The following is an 18147-nucleotide window of genomic DNA, read 5'->3' as shown; positions in this document are numbered from 1 at the left end:
ATCTGCATCTCCCCCATTTCATTGAACATTGAATTATCCAATTTTTGGTAACCCTCCATCTGCTTCCACTGTTTCCATCATTCCTTTACATGGTCCTGTTCTCACTTCTCTCTCTAACTTCCCTGGTCCATCATCAACTCCCTGTGGTCTCCTCCCCTATCTGTCTCTCACCTCTTCCTCCCCCCCACTTTTCTGTCCAGTACCCTATCACCTCAGTCCCTCCCCAGTCACATCTCCCTCTTTCACTCCCTTATAAATATCTCCCCTTCCTATTTTAGTCTCTATAAAGGGTTCTGAGCTGAAATGATGACTAACCATTTCTATTCATGAATGTTGTATGACCTGCTGAATCTCTGCAGCTTCTCTTTGTTTTGTTTGCAATGTTTGCCAGTATCAGGTTATCATGTTCATCACAATTGGTGTATATTCTCAACTTGGGTCAACTAGACTTCCACCCCGTGTACAAAAGGAGTGGAATGCTCCATGTTGTGAACATTGCAGGTGCTGACATTTGGTTTATTTGGTGTTCATAGAACACGGAATTTAGGAGGCTTGCCAAGATTACAATAGTGAGGTTAACCCAGATTTTGCTTACAAATATTGAATGTAACCTGTATTTACCTGTTTAAATGCGCATCTGAAACTTCCATGTATGGCACAGTCAAATATTGCAATTTTGAACTTAGCAGAAATGAATGTCATATCAGTCAGGATGCAGAGGAAATTGATGATCTAGTTTATGATTTGCAAATGGATAATAAATAATTAGGAATCAGAATATTATTGCTTAATTTGGTGTCAATTGCAGGCAATGGACTTGGTGCCAGCAAGAACTAATTCAATGAGTACAGAAATTAAGAATAATTGGTGACAACAGCAATCAGACAGGGGCTTTCTGAGATACCTTTTAAAACCTATATTAAATAAATCTTGCCATATTTTTTCTATTTAATCCTTTAGTATACTTGTTCTTTCTCTTAAGCTGCAATGTTATTTTGGCAGTCCTGGTGATTGGTACTTCTGCAAAAGATTCTTTTAAACTTGTCTTTCATTGTCTGATCCTGTGAGATCCCAGATTGCATTCTGTTTTATTATGCTTCTAATTGATGGAATGTAAATGCTTATTGGAAGATTCAGGTAAGAAGCTGATCTGCATGCGAGGAAAAAAAAGCCTTCCAATTTTCTTTTGGCATTGGAACAATTTTCACTGGCTTGGCCATTTTTTTTAAATCTTGAATGACTGTAGCTTTTGCGAGTCAACAAGTATAAACACAGCTCATAAATAAAGTCTTGTATGGAACATTGAAAAACAAATTCTGATGTTGCACACTAGCCAATAGTTTTTTTTATTTGCACATTGAGTTGAATGGATATACAGAATCAGGAAAATACATTTTCAATTGGGTCTTTGTTGATTTTGTAACTCTGCTGATGTGATAAATGCTGTCAGTGTAATCTTAATGAGCTTTACAAGCTGCAGGCTACTGGGATTTACTAAAAGATAGTGTTCATGAAGCAGAGCGTGTAGCAGTAGGAGCAATTTGTAAAATCAGATGTTTTTCAGAAAAGATCATGAAAAGCACAAAGATTCTGCAAAGTTGTTCTCTACTGTACCATTTTTTTCTTTCCCCTGATACCCATGTATTACAAAAAATATTGCAGAAATATTTCATTATTTGCTAAACATTACAACTCCAATTATCCAAAATGGTCGGAACCGGGCCTATTTCGGTTAAATGTTTTTTTCGGAGAACTGGTCATTTTTAAAAAAACATCCCAGTAACAATAGCAAATCACTTGTACAGTGTTTCTTTGGCTTGGCTTCGCGGACGAAGATTTATGGAGGGGGTAAAAAAGTCCACGTCAGCTGCAGGCTCGTTTGTGGCTGACCAGTCCGATGCGGGACAGGCAGACACGATTGCAGCGGTTGCAAGGGAAAATTGGTTGGTTGGGGTTGGGTGTTGGGTTTTTCCTCCTTTGCCTTTTGTCAGTGAGGTGGGCTCTGCGGTCTTCTTCAAAGGAGGCTGCTGCCCGCCAAACTGTGAGGCGCCAAGATGCACGGTTTGAGGCGTTATCAGCCCACTGGCGGTGGTCAATGTGGCAGGCACCAAGAGATTTCTTTAGGCAGTCCTTGTACCTTTTCTTTGGTGCACCTCTGTCACGGTGGCCAGTGGAGAGCTCGCCATATAATACGATCTTGGGAAGGCAATGGTCCTCCATTCTGGAGACGTGACCCATCCAGCGCAGCTGGATCTTCAGCAGCGTGGACTCGATGCTGTCGACCTCTGCCATCTCGAGTACCTCGACGTTAGGGGTGTGAGCGCTCCAATGGATGTTGAGGATGGAGCGGAGACAACGCTGGTGGAAGCGTTCTAGGAGCCGTAGGTGGTGCCGGTAGAGGACCCATGATTCGGAGCCGAACAGGAGTGTGGGTATGACAACGGCTCTGTATACGCTTATCTTTGTGAGGTTTTTCAGTTGGTTGTTTTTCCAGACTCTTTTGTGTAGTCTTCCAAAGGCGCTATTTGCCTTGGCGAGTCTGTTGTCTATCTCATTGTCGATCCTTGCATCTGATGAAATGGTGCAGCCGAGATAGGTAAACTGGTTGACCGTTTTGAGTTTTGTGTGCCCGATGGAGATGTGGGGGGGCTGGTAGTCATGGTGGGGAGCTGGCTGATGGAGGACCTCAGTTTTCTTCAGGCTGACTTCCAGGCCAAACATTTTGGCAGTTTCCGCAAAGCAGGACGTCAAGCGCTGAAGAGCTGGCTCTGAATGGGCAACTAAAGCGGCATCATCTGCAAAGAGTAGTTCACGGACAAGTTTCTCTTGTACAGTGTTTAAACAACAAACAAGGGAAGGCTTTTTAAGCATTAAAATAATGTTTAATTCTCACCCAAAAACTGCTGGCCACCGCCGATCACCAACACCTCCCCATCGAGGCCCCGCTCATGCTGAGAGCCTGAGGTTTGCTGCTGCCGCCACCAGGAGCCCGCTGACCCCGGTCAGTTCAGCTCCAAAAATATTTTGGATAAATGAAGATTTCTAATTTGTTTTGGATATCCTCATTTATCTGAAATTTCGGAGAATCCAATTTTGGATAATTGAAGTTGTACTGTATTACTGAAGATTCAAACAAGATGAGCAGCCACAATAATATTGAGAACTACAGATTACAACTCCCAACAGATACATTTGAGAAATAGATGTGAGTATTCTGAAAACTCATACTTTTGAACTTTCAGATCTGAATTGTTTTTTTTTCTTTTCAATTCATTGGCCAAATCCATGGAACCTTCCTGAATATGTACTCCCCTCAAAGTCTGCTGAATATGCTTAGTATGTATTGAATAAATACTATTCAGAGCTAAAAATGATTTAGAGTACTGTATTTTTAAGCACATTATGCACACATTATATGCATTTTTTTCACAAACCAGGTAATCCACTGTATGTTAAATGCATGTGCGCGGATACAAGAATTTTTTACATGTTGAATATAAAAGTGAACTTAATTGAGCAGCCACTGGTTCTAAATTAATTTTTTTTAAATCGCTTGAATTTAAAATAACCATATAATATCTTGTGATAGTACAGGATACTATCACCAATGTATATTTGCATATATTTGCTTATAGTTGTTGTGATTGGCTGAAAGTCATAGCCACGCCTACTGGCAGGTCATAAAAGGCTGTTCCTAACCAGACCCAGGTCAGTCTGGACTGGTCGACCACACTGTAATACACTCCAGTCTTTTGCTGATTAAAGCCTTGGTTTGAACTAACAAGTCTTTGGATCATTCGACGCGCTGCACATCTTAAATAACAAGTATAAAAGTTTAAAAAAAAACTTAACTAAAATAATGATGTCATTTATTAGACTTCTTTATTATCGTCCGTAACCCCTTCAAATCCTTCAAAGTCAGATTGTTCACTCTCTTCATTAAAATATGTGAGGACAGCCTACAACCATTCTTTCATGATTGTAGTTGATACTGACACGTCATCGCTGTCGCTGCTTTTGTCAACCATGGTGAAATCATCATCTTATGTTGGTTTTTCTGAATCCACTACGTATAGTTTTGGTGTTATCATACGCTTTGTCAACCCATTTGCAAACTTCAGTATAGGTTATTCTTTTCAACTATCCGGCTAGGTGAATTCAGGAGTGCCGTTCTGCATCCATTCATTCCATTCTGATCAGATGAATGTCTTGTGAATGGATGATTAACAGAAATATCAAGTGGCTGCAGTTTACATGTTAACCCTCCTGGAATTACTGCAATGTCGGTGCCAACAGAATTTATAGACGTTTGTGTTGAATCTTCTTTGTGAGCTGACATGGAATAAATATATTTGAAAAAAAACAACCTGATTTTGACCTATTACACCTTTCCACCCACAGTTTCTTAACATTGACATTCATTCAACCTTTCTTGTTACAGTACACAATCACAGTATTGGGGATTTTTTTCTCGTGCTACTCTTTTAAATATGATAATTGGCTTCAGTTTAGCATCACTTACAGTCCAGCCAAGGACTACAGTAAAGCATGACCTTTTATGCTCGGTTGTGGTTATGGCCACAGTTTTGGTTTCAGAAGCAGGGATGTCAAAGTCCATGTTAATGACATCTGCAGGTGTGATTTTATGTTCACAAATTTAATTGGCGATGAAGCTGCGAAAATCAATGATTTTATTTGGTTCCCAATCTTCTGGAAGTTATTGACGTACAGTTGTTCTAGTTCTCACTGACAATCCATTTCACTTCATAAACTTTGATATCCAGGGGAACCCCGTCTTGAAATCCAGGATGCCTCTTTCACATGCCAGTAATCTTGCTTTCATCTGAATTGCAAATGTAGATACAGCCTGATTTTGTTCTCTACAACTAAGAACCCATTCCTTCAAGTCACACTCTAACTGGGGTTATTTAGCTTTCAGGCCATGATAGTTCTGGATTCATTTCTCAAGCTCATCTTTCTCTTTCCTCCATTCACGAATGGATGATTCGCCAACCTTGAACTCTCTTGCTGCCACTTTCTTGCTCTGGTAACAACATTCACTCCGAAATTAGCGGAATAAGATTTGCATTTGACTCCTCACATTGTCAAAATGATCGGTACTCTAGATCTCAAAGGTAGCACTAAATGCAAGGGCCTTTTATACTGATTAGGCTAGATCGAATTCAGATGATAGCAATACAGGTTGATGATGTTATATGCGTATGTGTTGCTTTGTTTTTTTGCGATTTTGATATGACCTATTATGAAGGTGCTGGACAGGACTACTACACCCATGCGTTATATGCATGTGTGTGGAATATGTGTGTGCATGCTCTATGAAAATAGTTTAAGATTTTGTGCACGTTATATGTGTGTATGCATTAGATGAGTGAAAATACGGTAAATCAAAGACCTCCAACATTTGAGCAGATGATATCAAGAAAGTGTTCAGTTATAATGTATTCCTGGTGCTGGGAGGGAAAGCAATTTCAAAAGCAATAGAATTATAACCTACCACTTCACTAGCCTCTGCATTCAGCATGTCATCCTCTGCCATTTCTGCCACCTGCTGCTTGATCCTGTGGCCACTGGGATCACAGTGGATGCGACAAAATAACCACACAAGGCGTTTTTAGAGTGAATCAAACAGATTTACTCTTCATCACTCACACAACTTTTTTAAAGGCCGAATTATGCACTGATGCCATCACGCACTGATGTCACATGGCCAGTTCGATGCCTTCTGCAAGTCAATTTTCCTATGATCTCCCTTAGCTTGCTCAACAGTTCTTTAGGGGTTGGAACGGTAGGGGACAAACTTCCCTGGAACTACTAATGGTGCGCCGTACATGAGCTCCACATATGAAGCTTGGAGGTCCTCCTTTGGAGTTGTTCTAATGTCCAGTAATACCCAGGGCAGCTCAACTGCCCAGTTCAGGCCCTCTAACCAAGCCATCAAGGCTGACTTAAGATGTTGATGAAATCTTTTCTCATTGGTTTGGGGATGATGGGCATTCGTATGATGAATTATTGCACTGAGCAAGCGAGACAAGGCCGTCCACAGCGAAGAAGTACATCGTGGTCCTCTATCCGATAAACCAAAACGAGACACCCAGGAACTGAGGAACACCTGAGCACAAGTGTCTGCAGTAGCAATCACCATAGGCACTGCCTCAGACCACCGCATAAACCTGCCTATTACTGTAAAGAGATAATGGAAAAACAGGAAGCGGATCAACAGTGTCCATGTGGACATGAGCAAAACGCTGAACAACCACTGAGAAGGACTGCAGTAGTGCCTTAGTGTGCCTCTGAACTTTTGCTTTTTGGCAGGCAATGCAGGAACTCGCCATTTGTGTAATGTCTTTTTTTAAGACTGTGCCACACGAACCTGTCCGAAATCATACAAATGATCGATCTAATCGATGGATGCGAGAGACCATGCACAGAGTTGAATACTCAATGCTTCCATGGTGCCGGAACTACTGGGTGTGGGTGTCCTGTTGATATATCACAGAGGAGTAGTTTGCCAATAACTCTAAACTGGACATTTTTCATGATAAGCATTCGTCTCATGGTCATGTTCTTGGGCTATGGCCAAAGCTGTGTAATTAATACCTTCATCTACAGACAAAACCTTGAGTGGAGCAGAGCGGGAAAATGAATCAGCTACCACATTGTCTTTTCTGGAAATATGTAGTGTTTTTGTGGAAAATTCTGAAATGAATGATAATTGCTATTGTTGTCATGCTGATCAGGGCTCTGTGACCTTGGAAAATGCAAATGTTAAGGGCTTGTGGTCGATGTACATAGTAAAATTTCTGCCCGCCCAAAAGTAATGAAAGTGTCAAATAGACAAGTAAAGGGTCAAAAGCTCCTTATCAAAAACACTGTATTTCTTCTCTGCTTCACAAAGATGGCGGCTGAAAAAAAGCAAATGGTTTCCATTGCCCATTGACGTATTGATGAAGTGCACCTCCTACAGCCATACTGGAAGCGTCTGGAAGTGGCTGCATTTAAAACTGGGTAGCTGAGCACAGTGGTATGAGGCAGCAAATCTTTCATCTTCAAGAAGGCATTGTTTTCTTCTTCAGTCCATTGGATGGTTCTGACGTTTCTGTACAGTAAATCGAAAAGGGGCTTCATGATATGAGCTGCTCCTGGAAGAAACTGACGGTAAAAATTTACCATTCCCAAGAATTTCTGCAGGCTTTTAACTAATGGCCTCAACTTTGGATGGCAGTGGAGTTACACCTTCCTGAGTAATCCTATGCTCCAAGAAATCAATCATTGCATGTCCAAAAATGCATTTATCTGGATTGATGGTCAGTCCTAAGTTTTGAAGATGAGTAAAAAGTGTACGAAGATGTTCCAAATGTTCTTCCTTGGGTCCCTCTGGCCACTAAAATGTTGTCGAGGTAAATAAAGACATTGGTCATACCACATCCTAAAGCATCCATCACCCATTGAAATGATTGAGCGGCGTTCTTTAATCCGAATGGTATTAGTAAAAATTCAAACAACCCAAACGGGTTGCTGTTTTGGAATATCTTCTGGCTCTACTGGTTCTTGGTGATACCATGCACCAAGTCTATTTTGGGGAAGATCTTCGCTCAATGCAAATTAGCTGAGAAATTCTGAATATGAGGTATCGGATAATGATCCAGAATGGTGGCATCATTAAGCTGCCTGTAATCTCCACAAGGTCGCAAACCTCCATTGTGCTTTGGGACCATATGTTATGGAGATGTTCAGGTACTGTCAGACCTACGAATTATGCCTAGTTCTTCCATCTTGGCAAACTATTCCATAGCTAAACACAGCTTCTTTGGAGGCAAGTGGTGTGCATGGATAGGAGGGCCCTTAGTACAAATGCGATGAGTAACATCGTGCTTTTCAGTGGAGGCAGAAAATTGTCAAGTAGTAATTTCAGGGAAAAGTTCCAACAGCTTGGAGAATTCATCTACTGGTTTACTTAATTTTTGGAAGTGCAAAGCAGAGGTATAGGCATCTGCCAGAGGAATAGTCTAAAAAGTAGTTCCATCTATTAGCTGATGCCCTTTTAAGTCAATGAGGAATGAATGAGCCAAAAGAAAATCTGCACCAAGCAAAGGTTGGGAAACTGCTGCTATAATTAAATGGCCAAGTGTAGAAATAATTCTCGAACTTGACATTCATCTTTCTGGTGTCAAAGGTCAGAATGTTGGAACTGTTAACTGCTTGTAGTTGCGGGTCCGGGGTAGGATGCAATGTGTCAAAACTTGTGGGTGGAAATACACTAACTTCTGAACCCATGTCTACCAGAAATTTTCACTGGTACAACTGGTCCCATACATACAGTAGGCTTAGGTTTCTCGCCAATCACCGAAGCCCTTACTGTCAGTTGGCCTGGGCAGTTCCCGCAAATGATCAGGGTGGATTAAACTGTTCTACATGGATATCTGTAGCGCAGCCCAAATCAATGGGTGGGAAACCAGCTTCCCCATTAAGTCTGGAGTCAGGCAAGGTTGCCTACTCTCTCCAGTTTTATTTGTGCGATGTGTAGAGCCCTTGGCTGAGTCCACCAGGAAGATCAAGGGATGGTCTCCCTGTACATGGACAATGTCACCATATTTTGTTCGGACATGATTGGTTCGAAGATTGATCAGCATTTACAGCGGTTTTGAGTCTGCATTGAGCACCAGGATAAACTAGAAGAAGAGCAAGGCAGTTATCTTTGGTAACTGATCTGACTGGTCCACTCTCCCCTTCTGACTACTTGAAGCTGTTGGGGATCTGGTTTGGAGAGATTGGAAAGGTCCACCAGAAATTGGGTCTGTAGGCGCGATGCTCCCTTTCAATAACAGTGAAGAATCTGGTCATCCTGCTCTAGGTGTACCTGATGTGACCCTCATCCTGCTGACTGCCTTTGTGTATGGCTATATGAGGCTGTGCATGGAACCAAAATCAAATGCTATGTGCTGAGGTTCTACCTGTCCCAGGTAATATGAAGGAAGGACCTGGCCCTGTTGCCACACAATGTGCCAGTCAGCTGGACTTTGCCACACTACCTACAGTGAAACCCCGATTTTATGCAAATTTGGATATAACATGATGAGTCCTTAGTCACATGCTGATTACAGTAGGCCCTCCTATCTGTGGGGGATTGGTTCTAGGACCCCCTGCGGATACCAAAATCCGCGAATGCTCAAGTCCATTATTATACAGGGATAAATTAAGCAAGCAAGTGATCCCAGCAGGAGCGGGGATGTTGGGCTCCCAGTAGGAGTTGCGATATTGGGCTCCTGGCAGGAGCGGTGATGTCGGGCTCCCGGCAGGAGTGAGGCCGTTGGGCTCCTGGCAGGAGTGGGGCCATTGGGCTCCTGGCAAGAGTAGGGCCATTGGGCTCCTGGCAAGAGTGGGGCCATTGGGCTCCTGGCAAAAGTGGAGCCATTGGCCTCCTGGCAAGAGTGGGGGTATTGGGCTTCTGGCAGGAACAGGGGCGTCAGGCTCCTTGACAAGAGTGGGGACCTTGAGAAAGACACAGCAGTTCCAAACACAGAGGCACTCGGGTTTATACTCAGACTCTCCGATACTTCAAACACAAGTACAGTGGATCATTGGGTCAGGTAAGTGTGTCCTCGTATAGCAGAGAGATTCAAAACACTACAATACAGAAGTGTCTCAACTCAGCAAGGGTTGAGTTCACCCAATTCCCACTTGTTACTCTGACCGCCTACAGGGCAGCGTTGTAAGTGCTCTCTCTGCAAGTGTAGTTTTTGATATTTTGAAATACATTTAAACATGCTGCTGAGCTGCATTAAGCTGGGGGCATTCAGCGTCTTTATTATTTTCCTGCTGGCAAAATTTCAACTGTAACAACAATGATTTAATGAAACCCTGATTTAGCATAACCCCGCTTTTCTCGCGATGAGATTTTATGGATCCCAACGACTGCATTATAATGGCCCATCAGGCAGTGATCAGCATGGAACATCCTGCAGACACTGAGAAACAAGGACTTGATGAACACTGTGGGGTGGTTCCTGGACCAGACCATCCAGCTCATCTGATGGAATACCTCATCATCAGTGCTTACATACAAGCACCTGGACTTGGCCTAGCTAGTGGTGGAAGGAGCCTTCCCAGTCAGATCCTTCCAGTACTACTGAAACATCAACCTCAATGCATATTGTCTTTGAGACAACTGAGGTGGAGTGGAGACAGTTGCCCACTTCTTCGCAGAATACAGATTGACTCGGTGTGTGTGGAGAAGGATGCAAAGGTTCTTGCCACAGTTCATTCCCAACAGCTGTGTAATAGAGGACGTTCTGATTTACGGGCTGTTCCCAGGGGCTCAGGCAGAGTCAGACATCCAGAATTGCTGGAAGACCATCAACTTGGTGAAAGACGCACTTTGCTCTGCCCAAAACTTTTCAGCACACAGAGAGGTTGGTGCAGGAATGCTGCAGATTGTTATATTCCAGGCTGCTGCAGTAAGTGCTGTGGACATACTAAGGCTTGACGCAGCTAACACAAGGGCGCTGTGGAGAAGGACTACAGTCTATAGTCCTTTCATTGCCAGGCATTGAGGGCTTAGACTCAGGGGAAGACCCTTAAATAACAGAGTGGGGAGTAATGACAAGATGCCTCAGTGATGGTAATAGTGCCAAATAGAAATTATTGTGACAATGTGTGGTGAAGGAAATGTATAGATACAAAACTAAGGGTGGGAGGAGCCTTTGAACTCTTTTCCTTTTTAAATAATTTTTAATCAATAAAGTCTATTTTTGGTTTAAAAATTGGTTCTATATCTTTACCTCCTATAAACACTGCAAGAGGTTGAGTTCCTCCAATATTTTTGTGTTTCATGACTACAATCACAGCATCTGCAGTCTTTGGTGTTTCGTGATTACAATCACAGCATCTGCAGTCTTTGGTGTTTCATGATTACAATCACAGCATCTGCAGACGTTCGTGTTTCGCTCTTTTCACCTTAGATGCTGATGTTTTGAGACAAATTTTGAGGATTTTCTGTTTTCAGTGGAAAATTGTATTTATTTTTTGGAAACAAATTCTGGACTTCTGTTTCTCTGAAGCATCTTAATATGTTTGAGCAATGTAAGTTATCTTTTGTATTGGTAATTTTTTTCATTCAAATGAATTGACAAATGATTACAGCTTTGATTGCACCTTTGTTGCAGTCGTCTGCAATTCTTTTAATGTTGCAGACATGGTTGGCGTAGGAGCAGCATGGTTGGTGTAGTGGTTAGCTCAACACCATTACAGCGCCACCAATTAGGATCAGGGTTCGAATTCCACACTAACTGGAAGAAATGGGTCTGTGTGGGTTTTCCTCGGGTGCTCCGGTTTCCTCCCACCATTTAAAACGTATTGGGGTGTAGGTTAATTGGATGTAAATGGAAAGCGCGGACTTGTGGGCTGAAATGGCCTGTTATCTTGCTGTATGTCTAAAAAATTAAAAATTGCTTATGTTTTTGTCCTTTAATTGTGCATAATTGTACTTGTATTCTATTTTCATATAATATAAACTCAAGCCAAAATGTTCTAACCCCAAAAATTTGATATTATTATCTCAGAGGACCTACTATGAGCCGTGGAGGATGGAGAAAACGTGCCAGCGAAGGGGATGGCTGGAGAGACTGGGTATGTTAACCATAAATTTGTTTGTAATATTCAGTTCTTCTATTTGTAAGTTTATCATTTGTTTTAATTTGCATTGAATCACTAGAATTCAAGTGCATAACATTTTACATTTGAGTTCAACACAAAAGGAATGAGGCAATGATAAAGCTACCCTCTTCTGACAGTCAATCCCCATTTATTCATTCTAATATTGTAAATGGACATTTGAAAGCCCAACAACATTGCTCAAAGAGAGATTTCCAGATGTCAAAGGTACATCTTCTCACCTGATAACAAAAGTCTTGAGGAAAGGCTCAGGCTCGAAACGTATGTTATGTATATTTATCTCCTGTGGACACTGCAAGACCTGCTGAGTTCCTCCAGCAATTTTGTGTTTTTACTACAATTGCAGTGTCTGCAGACTTCATGTTTCACACATTCTCCTCCTCTCCTGTTTACACAATATATTTGAGCTGGATTAATTTGGGTCTTTTGCATTGGTTTTCCTTTTACTTCAGATAATAATTTGCTTAAACTGCACTATTATTTCCTCTGTTTGCACTACATTTAAGCATAGCCTAATACTTACTTAAATTATTCAAGCATAAAGCTAAGCAAATTATTGTGTCACAAAAATATATGTATAATCTTTTATTAAGGATTTATTTTTATAAATAATGAATCAACAGAAAATTAACAAAATAAGATAATGAAGAACTCCCAGCTCTCTGCAAACTAAAATGTGTTTCAGTAACGTATCAGTGTAACTCGGTGAAACTGAAGTCTTATTAATGGTCCTAACTTGCTCCTAGGGTGGTTACATGGCAGCAAAGATAGACAAGCTAGAAAAGCAGTTCAAAACAGAATCTTCACTTCAACAAGAAAATGAAGGGACAGCATCTTGCATTTTCAAAGGTGTTGCAATTTATGTCAATGGTTACACAGGTATGTTTGTGTATTTTTTTAAATATAGGCTCAAGCAAATATCTTTCAGAAAATTATGTCTAATCTGAACATACCACGTTATATTAGTTGGGTTGACAATTGATTGGTATTATGAATTGGAATACATTTCAACCATATATTTGTCAGAAAAAGGTAAAGGTGTCTAGACACAAAATTCTATATGGGCCCTGATTTTCTTCAAGTTTAAATGAAATGTTCTGTTTTAGAACCAACAGCTGATGAACTCCGAAGGCTTATGATGCTGCATGGTGGCCAGTATCATCTGTACTACTCAAGGTCTAAAACTACACACATTATTGCCACTAACTTACCAAATGCAAAAATAAAAGAACTAAAGGAAGAAAAGGTTGTTCGGCCTAACTGGATCACCGACAGGTCAGTAAAATGCAATAGTTATTACTGTCATGCTTTGGGTAGAAAGGAAATGGCATCCATAATGTTTATGATTCTCTACTTTATGTTGTTCATAATTTGGCTGCAATATAACTCTAACCTGTATGTAAGCTCCTAAATGTTTAATAGAATTTGTTGATTTCAACCAAAAGTTGAGAATTAATGCCAAATGTTTAATGCAAAAAAAAAATGCAAATTCAATGTATATTTTTCAATCTTTGGCCATATCTTCTACCACATTTAGTATATTTTATTAGTATCATAAATTATTTTATTCTTGCTGTACATTCTTTTTGTTGTACTTTCCTCATAGAGAGATTTCCAGATGTCAAAGGTACATCTTCTCACCTGATAACAAAAGTCTTGAGGAAAGACTAAATTTGTGTTATCTGTTTACCTTGAAATTTGTGGGTTGATATTTGGGTGACCCATACATTTTAAAGGCACAACCCTCAAATTGCATTAAGGTATTTTGCATGTTACTTTGAAAAAAATAGCAATAATTTGTAGCTGCAATCTATGGTTAGAGAGGAAATCAAATCCTACCCTAGGAAGGACCTAAAACCACTTCCATTCACAACAGGTCAACAGCGAATGCCATCTTGCAGCATCTCCACTCAATGTTGTTCATTGACTGCAGCTTGACACTCAACACAATCATACCAGCAAAGAAAGCTAATAATCAGACTCTCCAGGATCTGAGACTCTGTTCATCCTTTGCAATTGGATCCTTGAATTCCTCATTGGCAGACCCTAACCAGTGCTGATTAACAACACCTCCTCCTCACTGACCATCAACAAAGGCCCTTCAAGACTGCATACTCAGAGGAGAAGTCACGTGATGGAGTAGTGGCCGGTCGGGAAAACCAGCCCACTCCAGGTAAATAGGAAAAAAAGTTAGGAAAAAGCAAAGGATAACAAAAATATAATGTACAAGAAATAGAAGATAAACATACAGAGAAGAGAAAGAAGATGGCTTCCAAGAAGGAGAAAGTAAGAACAACTGGAAAAAAAGAAGTAAAAAAGTCGCCGGAGAAGAAAGAAGAAGGCCTTACCTGGAGGAAGGAACAGGACGCTGTGGTGTCGAGGAGTGCCTGACCCTCGAGGTCAGTCCCTGCCCTACAGAGTCACGACCCACCAGCCGGTGCACTACAAAAATGGCTCTCAGAGCCAAACAAAAGTGCGCAATCAAAGGAGAAAGAGGACACCGGCGGGAGGGGGGCTCAGCAGAGGAGCGGGCTGTCACAGACCGAGCAGCTGAGGGTCGCCCGACACCAGGGCTCTCAACTGGAGGATAAGGAAGACAGCAGAAGAGGGTGCGACAAAACAGAAGTGGAAGACAGATGGAGGGAAGATCGACAAGAAGACCAATGTCAGGAAGCACAACAGACGAGCAGCCCAGGAGGGGAGGAACAGTAACAAGAGGCCCAGCAAGAAGAGGCCCGACAAAGAGATACAAGCAGCTCATCAGGAAAAACAGAAGAGACACAGAAAGAAGAGAAGAAGAAGACACAAACACAGATACAGACACAGAAGAAGAGGAAGAAGAAGACCAAGATCTTCACAGAGAAATAGAAGGTAAAACTGATGGACAAAGGGAAATAAAAGGTAAAAATGATGAACAGAATATAGTCTTTTTTGAAGAACAAATGGGATCACTAAAAGAATGGTTTTCATTAGAGTTTAATGCAATTAAAAGGAAAATGAAAAGAACAGAAGATAAGATGCAAAGGTTAGAACTGGTAATGACAGAAATAGGGAAAAGAGTAGAGAGTGTGAAAGAGCAGGAAACGGCTGTAGAAATGGAAGTGAATGACTTGGAAGAAAGTGACAAAAAAAATTAAAGAGACACAAGAGTTGTTATCTCAGAAAATTGATATGTTAGAAAATTATATTAGGTGAAACAACATAAAAATAGTGGGCTTGAAGGAGGGTGAAGAAGGCACAGACATGAAGGAATTTATAAAAGGATGGATCCCGAAGGTCCTGGGAATGAAAGAAATGCAGGAAGAAATGGAAATAGAAAGGGCACACAGATCATTAGCTCCAAAACCATAGACACATCAAAAACCAAGATCCATCTTAGTAACATTTTTGAGATACACGACAAGAGAAAATATACTGGAACAGGCAAGGAATAAAATTAGAGAAGATAATAAACCATTGGAATACAAGGGTCAAAAAATATTTTTTTACCCAGACATAAGTTTTGAACTCTTAGAGGAGGAAGGAATTTAATACAGCGAAATCAACTTTATGGAAAAAAGGTTAGAAATTCATATTAAGACATCCATCCGTGCTTAAAATATTTATACCCAGGGAGCAAAACAGACTGTTCTTGGATCCAGACAAAGCGCAAGAATTCACAGAACGTTTGCAAAACAGGAGAAGAGATGAAGAGATGTAACAAGAATGAAGAACGGTGATAAAGTATATATAAAGATGTAAAAACAATGTATATGTAAAGAACTAAAGAGGGAAAAGAGAAGGGAAGGAAGGGAGTAAGGGGGAAAAAAGAGAGAGCTTTGTTATATGTTTTTTTTTAAAGTGTTTTCTGGAGAGGGCTGGACGGGGAATAACCGTCACTTCAAAATCAGTTGACGCTGCGAACAAGATCGCAATCCAAATGAAAAGGGGAGTTGTGGTTGCCCGGCAAGGGGCATGGGGCAACTCAGAGAGGGGGGGGGACTTTTGGGGTTAAGGTATTAGTGCATGTGGAAACTGCAGGGTTACTTTATGTCTTAAATGTGTTGTCGTACATTAATTGTAATAAGAGAAAACTAAGAGATGAAAATGGGGAAAAGAGGGATGGAGGTGGCAAAGAGGTGGAAAAGAGATGTATGCAAGATATAAGATGGCCATGTTGAACTATATGACTATAAACATTAATGGAATACATAACCAAATTAAAAGGAAGAGGCTACTAAATTTATTGAAGAAGGAAAAAAATAGATATAGCATTTGTGCAGGAAATGCATTTAACTGAAGTAGAACATAACAAACTAAAGAGAGACTGGGTAGGACAAGTAACGGCAGCATCCTATAATTCAAAAGCTAGAGGTGTAGCCATACTAGTTGACAAAAATGTACCAATCAAAATAGAGGAGGAAATAATAGATCCGGCAGGGAGGTATCCAATGATAAAGTGTCAGATATACTCAGAATTTTGGAATTTGCTCAATAAAAATGCACCTAACGAGGAGGATCAAAAGTTTATGCAGGATATTATTTTGAAGATTTCAGACACACAAGGAAATATATTGATAGGAGGGGATTTTAACCTTAATTTGGACCCAATGTTAGATAAAACTGGTCAAAAGACAAGTAAAAAGAATAAATTAGCCAAATTTATAGTTAAATCAATGCAGGAAATGAAAATTAAGGATATATGGAGGAGGCAACACCCAAGAGAGAAGGAATTTTCATATTATTCGAGTAGGCACAAAACTTACTCAAGGATTGATATGTTTTTGTTGTCAGCCCATATTCAAGGGAGAGTTAGGAAAACTGAGTATAAAGCTAGACTACTATCAGATCATTCATCCCTGTTATTAGCAATAGAACTGGAGGACATCCCACCAAGAACATATAGATGGAGGTTAAACTCCATGCTACTTAAAAGACAGGAATTTAGGGAGTTTATTGAACGCCAAATTAAAACATATTTTGAAATAAACACAGGATCAGTGAAAGACAAATTTATATCATGGGATGCAATTAAAGCCTTCATTAGAGGGCAGATAATAAGTTATGTGACCAAGATGAAAAAGGATTACAATCGGGAAATAGAGCAGTTGGAAAGGGAGATAGTAAGTACAGAAAAGGAATTAGTAAAAAGGGATGATATAATGAAAAGGAGAGAATTGGCAGACAAAAAAATTAAATACAAAACATTACAAACATACAAGGTGGAGAAGAACATATGAAAACAAAGCAAAAGTATTACAAACTGGGAGAAAAATCACATAAAATATTAGCATAGCAATTTTAAACAGAACAAGATAAAAGAAGGAAAAAAGGACAAACAAATTACATATAATCCAACAGAGATTAATGAAAGCTTTAAGGAATTTTATGAACAATTGTGTCAAACTGAGAATGAGGGGAAAGATGCTAAAATTGAACTGCCAAAATTGCAAGAAGAGGAACAAAACAAACTAATAAAACCATTTGAAATAGAGGAAGTACAGGATATATTAAAAAAGCTGCCGAACAATAAAACACCAGGAGAGGATGGATTTCCAATAGAATTTTATAAAACATTTAAAGAGTTATTAATTCCTCCTCTCCTGGAAGTAATGAACTAGATAGAAGAAACACAAAACTTGCCAGATTCATGTAAGACAGCAATAATTACAGTAATACCAAAGATGGGGAAGGATCCATTAACACCAGCATCATATTGACCAATATCTCTACTTAACTCAGATTATAAGATAATAGCAAAATTATTAGCAAACAGATTGGCCGATTGTGTACCTAAAATAGATCAAACTGGATTTATTAAGAAAAGACGAACAGCGGACAATGTCTGTAAACTTATTAATCTAATCCACGCAGTTCATGGAAATAAGAAACCAACAGTGGCTGTTGCTTTAGACGTAGAAAAAAGCCTTTGACAGTGTAGAGAGGAATTATTTATTTAAAGTATTACAGAAGTTCAATCTACCAGAAAAGTATATAAATTGGATTAAAACATTGTATCATGGACCGTTGGCGAAGATAACAGTAAATGGATATGTATCGAGTCACTTTAAGTAGGTCAACTAAACAAGGATGTCCACTATCCCCCTCATTGTTCGCCTTAGCAATAGAACCTTTGGCAGAACTGATAAGAATAGAAAATAAAATAAAAGGGATAAAAATAAAGGAGAAGGAGTATAAAATCAGCTTGTTGGAAGATGACATCATAGTATACCTAACAGAACCAGAGGTATCAGTAAAAGAATCACATAAGAAATTGAAGGAATATGGAGAAATATCGGGGTACAAGATCAATGCAAATAAAAGTGAAGTGATGCCAATGAGTAACGCAACTATACAGAATTTAAAAAAGAATCACTATTTAAATGGCAAGCACAAGCAATCCGATACCTATGTATCAGATTAGATAATAACTTAAACTACTTGTACAAACTAAATTATCAGCCACTAATAAAGAAA

General features: G+C 40.0%; 1 protein-coding gene across 6 annotated transcripts in view; it reads left to right on the top strand.

Moving 5' to 3' along the window:
* Nucleotides 1-18147, top strand: part of rev1 (REV1 DNA directed polymerase) — a 124409-nt gene that overhangs the window by 16666 nt on the left and 89596 nt on the right. For all 6 annotated transcript variants that reach the window (XM_069891014.1, XM_069891013.1, XM_069891016.1 and 3 more), the window contains exons 2-4: nucleotides 11580-11646; nucleotides 12438-12570; nucleotides 12798-12966. In XM_069891014.1, coding sequence (XP_069747115.1) covers nucleotides 11590-11646; nucleotides 12438-12570; nucleotides 12798-12966 — 359 coding nt within the window. In that variant the 5' untranslated portion in view covers nucleotides 11580-11589. The remainder of the gene's footprint in view (nucleotides 1-11579; nucleotides 11647-12437; nucleotides 12571-12797; nucleotides 12967-18147) is intronic.

This window comes from Narcine bancroftii, chromosome 7 (assembly GCF_036971445.1).
Source record: "Narcine bancroftii isolate sNarBan1 chromosome 7, sNarBan1.hap1, whole genome shotgun sequence".
Lineage (NCBI taxonomy): Eukaryota > Metazoa > Chordata > Chondrichthyes > Torpediniformes > Narcinidae > Narcine > Narcine bancroftii.
This window is presented reverse-complemented; position numbering and strand designations above follow the sequence as displayed.